Genomic DNA, 9,033 nt, shown 5'->3' with positions numbered 1-9,033 from the left:
ATGAAAACGAAATGACAGGAGTGGATTCGATCATTTGTTGATGTATGCGTGTGAATTCCAATGGCTGTTTTGGATGATGTGTCGTAGTGTGGGTAAAAAACTATGTATCACAATCAAGGTGGATTAAAAATATCAGGTGGTGGATTAGGGCCTTTGGGGGGTCGCCATAGTTGAGGGACTTTACGTCATTTTAGAACCGTTGACCATTGGTTTCCGCACACAAAGCTTAGCAAATATAACAGATTTCTTTGTTATTATGTGCATTTTAATGTGTCTATTGATTTTATCGAAAAAACGTAATATATTAACAAAAGATTTGATGATTTGTTTATGCACGAAATTTAAATCATGCTAGCATGAGTTCTAATCTCAAGTAAATTGTCCATGCGGCTCGTAGATAATGGGGAATTAATGTAAAAATTGAAAAAAATAATGTATTCTTAATTTTTATCATCAAAAATGTCGAAAACACAAAGAATTCTAGAATAAATTCACAGAATAACTCAAAATAACACACTTTAATGTATGTTTCAATGTTAAATAAGCACTCACAAAGTCCAAAATATATTTTTAAAGAATATTTATTCGAAAAAATGGGGTGGATAAATTATATGAACAAATATAATTAATGTAAACAAAGTTTGAATCCTGGAGACCTTACGTCAAGTGACGAATTGTCAAAATGCACTAGAGTCCTGATATTTTTAAATCCACCTTGATCACAATCTAAAATTGTATTTATCGAAGCAAAAACGATATGCGACTTGTCGCTACAAAAGTACAGGAAAAAGGAGAAGTTCAATGAATCAAGATTAACGGCATGACTGCCAACCTAAAAGAGAGAAATGCGTTCCCAATGAACAAAGTCCAAATGTCAAAGTGACATCCGAATAAGCAATAGTTAAGCAGAGGTTGCTCACTTTAACACCCCCACTCAACCGATGCACCTTGCCAAACCTATGGCTAAACAGTTTCGCTGAAACGTTGCAGTCGGTAGTCCCTTTGTCAGCATATCTGCCTGCTGGTTCGCTGTCGGGATATACTTGAGGACAATCTGTCTATCCTTCACCAAGTCTTTCAAGAAGAACAGCTTAACATCAACATGTTTCAGCCTTCCCAGTCCCTTGGGGTCTTTCACGATGCTCATCGCTGACTGGTTATCTTCGAAATAGGTCACTGGAAAATCCACCTTGCAGCCAAGGTCATGAAGCAGACGCGACATCCACACCCCATGACGAACAGCAACACATAGAGCCGTCAATTCAGCTTCCGTCGAAGACAGCGCCACGGTTTGTTGTTTCCGGGTGATCCAGGCCACGGTCGATCCGAACATTTTGAAAACGCTTCCGCTCACTGATCGTCTATCGTTGGGGTCATTGGCCCAATCTGCATCAGAATACACCTCCAGCGGTTTTCCTCTGCCTCTGCGATACACGAGCCCCACATCTAGAGATCCTTGTATGTAGCGAAGGATTCTCTTGAGATGTGTCCAATGCTCGTCCGTTGGACAACTCTGATACTGACTGAAGAAGTTCACTGCAGCGGCCAGATCAGGTCTTGTCGTTTGAGCTGCATACATCAGACAACCTACTAATTCACGATAGGGTTGCGACGTACGTTTATCCTCGTCACCTTTCATCAGCTTTAGACGATACTCGATAGGTGTCGAACAAGGTTTACATGTCTCCATCTTGAACCGTCGCAAGACATCTTGAAGATAATGGCGCTGGTGAATCTGCATCACACCTTGTTCCCTATCGTAGCTTATGTTCATTCCAAGAAAGCACTTCACCTCACCAATATCTTTCATCTCGAACTCGTTTGATAGGCATCTTTTCACACAAACCACATCCTCTAAAGTTGAACCCACGATCACGAGGTCATCCACGTACAACACGATGATAACAATGCCGTTTTTCGTTGATCTTATGTAAAGGCACTGGTCGTTTAGACTCCGTCTAAAACCCAAACGTCCATGAACAAAATCGTCAAACCGATCATTCCATGCTTTAGACGCCTGCTTAAGACCGTACAGAGATTTATGTAAACGGCACACAAGATCTCCGTCAGTCTGGAAACCCTCGGGCTGTGTCATGAAAATCTCCTCCGTTAACGTGCCGTTCAAGAAGGCAGTTCGAACATCCATCTGATGCACTATCATCTTTGCTTCATTAGCATAAGCCAAGACCATGCGCAGAGTATCCAATTTAGCAACCGGAGAATATGTTTCATTGTAATCGAAACCGTAACGCTGGCTAAAACCTCTAGCCACTAAGTGAGCTTTATAACGACAAGGTTGGTTATCCATGCTCCGCTTCATTGCAAACACCCATTTGCATGAAATAGGTGTCCTATTCTCCGGTAGCTTTACTAACTCCCATGTCTTATTCCTTTCCAAGGACTGCATCTCTTCAGCAACAGCCTTTTTCCATTCGTTCCAATCATCGCGCTGACGAGCTTCTGCTAGTGAGGTCGGTAAATTCTCAACATAATTTGTGGCATTCAATGCGTATGCTGCATATTCCACCGCATAGTCTTTGTGCCACACAGGAACCGTCCGTTGTCGTTTTGAAGTTTCATCATCAGGAACCACTTCAACATCAGAATTCAGGCTAGGAGCCGTGTCATACCCTTCCGCAGATTCGATGTCATGGTCATTGTTACTTGCTTCATCGTCTAACTCAACATCATCTGATGAACCTTCTCTATTCATTGGTGTCAAAAAGAAATCGTCGTGTGACATATCTTCAACTGCTTCTGAAGTAATATGACAGCCTTCCAAAAATACAACATCACGCACGTGCACAATTTCATGCTGCTCCGGGTTCCAAACCCTATACCCATTCACAGAGTATCCTACTAAAACTCCTTTCCAAGCCTTGGCATCCAGCTTAGCACGTTGTTCTTTCGGAATGTGAACGTACACATCACATCCAAAAATTCTGAGCTTTGTCAAATCAGGTTTCTTACCTTCCCATCTTTCGTATGGAGTCTTGTTGTCATCGATCGCATTCGTGGGGCTGCGATTGAGAAGGTATGCAGCCGTTTGAATGGCTTGCCCCCAAAATCGTTTATCGATTCCGGAATCCTGCAGCATTGTTCTGGCCTTGTCAACCAAGGTACGGTTCATCCGCTCGCTAACCCCGTTTTGCTGAGGTGTATGTGGAACTGTCCACTCCACAACGATACCACTCTGCTTCAGGAATTGCTCAAACTGCTTGCTTCGGTATTCACCGCCATTGTCACAACGTAAACGGCTGATCCGTTGACCAAACTTTGCGGTAACAATAGCCTCGTACTCACAAAAACGCTTGAACACCTCATCCTTTGACTGAATCAGAAAAACCATACAAAAATGGCTCCAGTCGTCTACGAAAGACACGAAGTATTTCACACCACCGTTACCAACTGGAGTAACTGGACCACAAACATCCGAATGAATGAGCTCTAACACTCGCGACGATCGTTTTTCATTACGCGATGGAAACGGATTCCGTGTTTGCTTCCCGGTTAAACATGACTCGCACACCACAACATTTTTGTCGGTACATTTCACTTTCAGCCCAGAAACCATTTCATTCCGAATCAATTGCTCAATACTGCGCACGTTTAAGTGACCAAGACGCTTATGCCATAATTCCAGCTCTTTAGACACTCGACCTGTCGTCATCATCGAATATTCACCACGCTTCACATAACTAAAATCTAGTTGATATAATTTTCCAACCCGTGAACCACACGCGACAATTTCCAAACCACGATAAATCTGTACCGCTCCGTTTGCATATACCACTTTCATACCAGCAGCATCGACACGCATTACTGAGAAAAGATTACAACGCAAATCAGGCACATATAAAACATTTCGCACCACGCACTCAATTTGCTTTCCGAACACATTGCTGATGATCTTCACGTTTCCAGAATATTCCGCACGAATCGTCACATCATCCTTAGCAATCGCAATTTCAATCGGATTTTCCAATAGCCACATTTCATCGAAAAACTCTTTGTTATTCACCAGATGATCGGAACAGCCCGAGTCTATATACCACTCAATTTTGTTAAAGCATCCCGCATTTACACCAACAAAACTAACACTTGCTTCACCGACGTGTGCCTTCGATGTATTGGTGTCACTTTGCCTTTTGTTCGGACACTCAGATAACTTATGTCCGATAACCTTGCAGCCAAAACACCTAACCTTACTTTTCTGCTGCCAATTTGGCCTCGTGCCAGAGAATGCAGCTTCATTTTCCGGTGCGCGAAGATCTACACTCTTTCTTTTTGTTTCTTCGTCAAGCAACCTACATTTAACGAATTCGATGGACAGACTCTCCTCGGGCATTGTTTCCAATGCTGTTACAACGGTCGAATATGACGATCCGAGCGTAACTAACAAATGGCAAACCACATCAAGCTCTTCCAGCACAGCACCAGTAGCCCGATATTCCCGCACTAGTTTATCAAACTTTAAAAAATGCTGCTGAAGTGTTCCGCCCTCGAAACGAAGAGTAAGCATTTGTCGCTTCAAATGCATGCGACTTGCAATGCTGCGTCGCTCGAACACACGCCGAAGAGCATCCCATACGTCCTTTGGAGTTTTCTGGTCCTGAATGTACTCCAATTGCGAGTCGTGTATTCTCGATACAAGTAATGATTTGCATCGCCGATCTAACTTGGCCCGCGCTTCACGGTTCCGCTCCTTTTCCCTAGCTATCGCCTCACTATCTCCCGCCTCGTCCTTCAGCACCTCTAGCCCATCCGCGTTCGTATTAATGCACTCTAACAGCTCATGCTCCTCCAAGAGAATTGTCATGCGATACTTCCATGCGGTATAATTTGTGCCGTCAAACAGCGGGAGAAAATGACGATCGTTCTTTTCTTGCTCCATCACAATTTCGATTATTCACTTTCCCTTTGTTCAAAAACGTGCTGGGCCCATAACCTAAAATTGTATTTATCGAAGCAAAAACGATATGCGACTTGTCGCTACAAAAGTACAGGAAAGAAGAAGTTCAATGAATCAAGATTAACGGCATGACTGCCAACCTAAAAGAGAGAAATGCGTTCCCAATGAACAAAGTCCAAATGTCAAAGTGACATCCGAATAAGCAATAGTTAAGCAGAGGTTGCTCACTTTAACACAATCAAGGTGTTATAAATAACAAGGTGAAGTTGTATGCAGAGAGTGACAGTTGCCCCCCACAATGTCGCCCAGCAAAAGCGATAAAAATCAACCTTCTAAATACATTATCCTTGGTGCGGGGTGATGAAATTTGTATGCAGAGAGTGACAGATGTCCCCCACAATGTCGCCCAACAAAAAATATACAAAATCGATAAAAGCGATAAAAATCAACCTTCTAAATACATTATCCTTGGTCCCCAAGTACCACAAATCCACTAAACGACCACTAAACGGCTTCTAAACGACTCAAGTTCTCTACCTAAACGGAATATAGAAAGACTTGAAAGAAACACATTGCAAGAAAAGGATAGCAATATAATGATGAGTTGTAATACGCCATCTATTGATCAAACCAATGAAGCTGTGGAGCTTTCATTTTTTTCTATGGATATTCAATTTTCCAGTCGTTTAAGCTTAATCTGTGGCGCTTGGGTCGTACCGGCAACATCTTCAGTCTTCTTCTGTGTCGGTTTATTTCTTCTGCCTTTATTCTTCTGCCTTCGGATTGTGCTCAGTTTGAGTTAATCGGTTGATTGAATTAATTCAAATTTATTCTAATCATTACACACGTTAATTTTGCATTGTGAATTAGTGATGTTCTCTTTGGAGTGCAACCACTATTCCGATCCGACTCCGGCTATTGTTAGCACGATTCCGACTCCGGATAAATCCGATCCACTAGTTCTGCATGGAGTCGTCCGGAGTCGGATTCATCTGGAGTCATTCGGAATCGCCCGGAGTTGTTTAAAGTTGGAGCTAGCCGGAGTCGGAGTCATTCGGAGTCGATCAGAGTCAACCGGAAACGAAGTCAAAAGGAGCCGTCTGGTGCAATGTGATCAGGCATTTCAAATAGTTGGGTTTTTTTCTTTCCCTCTGCGTGTGCACTTCGTATACAGGACTTTGTGTCGAAGGCCGACTCCGGCCGACTCCGAACGACTCTGACGACTCCATACGATTCCGAAGGACTCCGGACGACTCTGAATGACATTCACACGAGGGTTAACAATCTCATGGTTGGTTTTTGGTTACTTGGGTATTTGACATGCAATGTCATTTTCTTCCGACATTTGACGTTTGTTTCCGACAGGGGAGCTAAATCGTAAACAATAACAAACCATCCCGTGAGAAGATTGTTCTGCATATTTTAGATAAAAAATTGGACTCTTTTCACTTGAAAAACGGTACGCAATAAATGGCAACTAATTAGTGTAATAAGCGTTCGATTGAAATGCCTGCGTCGTGTGTTATCCCCGATTGCGACCTAAAATACACTCACAGCGACGATGTGTCCTTCCACAAGTAAGCTAACCAGTGCTCCATGACGCCCACTTCTGTCCCCTATCTAACGCCTTCGTCTTCCCGCCCTCAGATTTCCACTCAAATCTCCCGAACTGCTGAAACAGTGGATCCAATTCACCGGCCGGGACGAAGGCTGGCATCCGACCAAATGGAGCGCCCTCTGCAGCAGACACTTTGTGGCGAGCGATTTCAAGGGATGTGCTGCTCGCAAAATCCTTCTCCCAACAGCTGTCCCTTCCGTGCGCAATGCTGTCGCCGCTAAAGCTCAACCGAACAACCTCTCCCTGCCTGTGATATCGTATGAAACGGTCTGTCCGGAGGAGGAACGCTCGCACAACCGCCACTTCGAGCACTATCTTCCGGTCGAGCTCGATTACGCCCCGTTCGGTGGGACGCTCTGCCCGCTGGTTGCGTCGGAACAGGTGGACGAGTTCGGTCCGGCCGAGGCGGACGGTGACGTCCAGCTGATCGAGATTACCTGCCGGATCTGTGGCGTCGTGTTCAGCCGTGCCGTCGATAGTCTGCTGACCGATCTGGTGCAGGCGGAAGAAGCGGTACGGAAGTATCTGCCGTTCGTGAACCTGGACCTACCCAACCTGCCGCGCAAGATCTGTCTACACTGTTCCAAGCGGGTGCAAGGCTTTTCCAAGTTCAGCGAGAATGTACTCCGGGCACAGTCCGACCTGGAACATCGCTTCGCACAGGAACTGCACGGCGGGGCGTTTGCAGTGCCGGATGGGTTTGCTGCGGGTGCTCGAACCAAGCAGGAAATTGTGTCGGCAAAACCGATGATCATTAAGCAGGAACCTATTGCGAGCATAAACATAAAGGAGGAAAAAATCGAGTACGCAATGAACAGCGCACGGCAGAAAGATCCGGAGCGACCTCCGGTGCAAGAATCAAGCGAACCAGGACCTCCACCGGTAATGGCAAACAATCCGACATTTACCAGCGAACCGAACCGGATTTATCTGTTCAACAATGTGGGACAGGATGGTACGAACAGTCCAGCACTTTCCAGCATCAATCCGACCAAGAACCAAACGCGCGAGTCTTCCAAAAACTGTGAAATTCTCGAAATCCTTAACCTCTACCCGCCAATAGTGGACATAACGAGCGCAACGGTGACAGAAGTGCAACCGTACGAAATCACACTACCCTCGGTTACCACGGCAACGGCAACAGCGGGAGAGTTTTCGTCCTTTTCAACCGCAGCCAGCTCATCCAGCTCGTCCGCACAGTTCGTAAGCAGCTTGAAGGTGGAAAACACGAACGAGCTGGAGCCGGAACAGGACGACTATTACCTGCCCGAACGGCTCGTCTTCATCAACACGCTGGAGGAGCACAGCTACACCAAGCTGCCGATACAGGCGGATGATAATAAGGATGAAATTTTCCACGATATGACGATTGGTGGTGGTGGTCAGTGGTTTGAAGCGACGCAGGACACGGTAACGGCGCAGAAAAGTGAATCAAAAGCAAGAACGAAGAGCATACCCCGCTGGACGTGTCCGATGTGTGAGAGGAGGTTCACTCGCCAGCGACGAATGCTGTCCCATCGGGCGTGGGAATGCACTGGACGCACCAAACTCACCGTGGATTGTCGCTTTTGCAGGCGGAAGTTCCCTTCCTGGGCACGGGCTCGCTCACATGTATGTGTGTGTGCTAAACGGGTGGCCAAACACCGACAGTACCGCTGGCGAGCAATGCTGGAGCGAGAAAAGTGTCGACACACGGGTAAGGAGCGCCCTGGCGAACGAGACGAAATCGTCCTCACCAAGTACCCCTGCTCGCTGTGCGATCGTTCGTACACGAATGCGTCCAACTTGCGGCGACATTTCACCACCCACCGGCCACCGGACCAGTGGAACCACAAGTGTGGCGTTTGCTTGAAAATCTTCGACAAGCTGTTCGACTTAAAGCGCCATCTTCAACTATCTGGGTGTGCCGGTGGTCTTCCCGTGATTCCCGCGGGCAGCACAACTGTTGTTTGCGCTGAACCAGAGGAACTCTCCATGGAGACCGAACCACCAACCACGGGCCCAACGGACATGTCAACCGAACCAACGATAAGCGCGGCCACCGTTACGCGCCCCATCGATCGGCTGCTGTACGTCTGCTCGACCTGCAGCAAAATGTTCCAATCGTACAACAGCCTCAAGGTGCACGAACCGATCCACACCGGCACGAAGGCGTACATCTGCGAGACGTGCGGGAAGCGGTTCTCCGGCCCGTCGAACCTTTGGCAGCATCGGCTGACCCACTCGGAGGAGCGCCAGTACCGGTGCAAGCAGTGCCCGAAGGTGTTCAAGCGGAAGGGAGGCCTTAGCCAGCACGTGCGTGCCATCCACATGAAGATTAAGCCGTACCACTGTCCGACCTGTGGCCATGAGTATGCACTTAAGGCGGACATGGCACGCTGCAGACACTCCCGGCTGAACGATCCGGCGGTGGCTATGGTGTCGGCAACGGGTTAGTGCAGAATAAAAGGGGGAAGTTCTGCGCAACATAGTTGAAATCGTTGAAGCTTTCGGATGCAATTTG

General features: G+C 46.6%; 1 protein-coding gene across 1 annotated transcript; it reads left to right on the top strand.

Moving 5' to 3' along the window:
• Positions 1 to 6,288: 6,288 nt before the first annotated feature.
• LOC120901006 lies at positions 6,289 to 9,000 on the top strand. The gene is made up of 2 exons (XM_040308678.1): positions 6,289 to 6,489; positions 6,560 to 9,000. Exons 1-2 carry the CDS (start codon positions 6,419 to 6,421, stop codon positions 8,964 to 8,966), a joined length of 2,478 nt encoding a protein of 825 aa, XP_040164612.1. The 5' UTR covers positions 6,289 to 6,418; the 3' UTR covers positions 8,967 to 9,000.
• Positions 9,001 to 9,033: the final 33 nt, after the last annotated feature.

Source organism: Anopheles arabiensis, chromosome 3, assembly GCF_016920715.1.
Source record: "Anopheles arabiensis isolate DONGOLA chromosome 3, AaraD3, whole genome shotgun sequence".
Lineage (NCBI taxonomy): Eukaryota > Metazoa > Arthropoda > Insecta > Diptera > Culicidae > Anopheles > Anopheles arabiensis.
The sequence above is the reverse complement of the archived record's forward strand: the minus strand, read 5'-3'. Positions and strand labels throughout refer to the sequence as shown.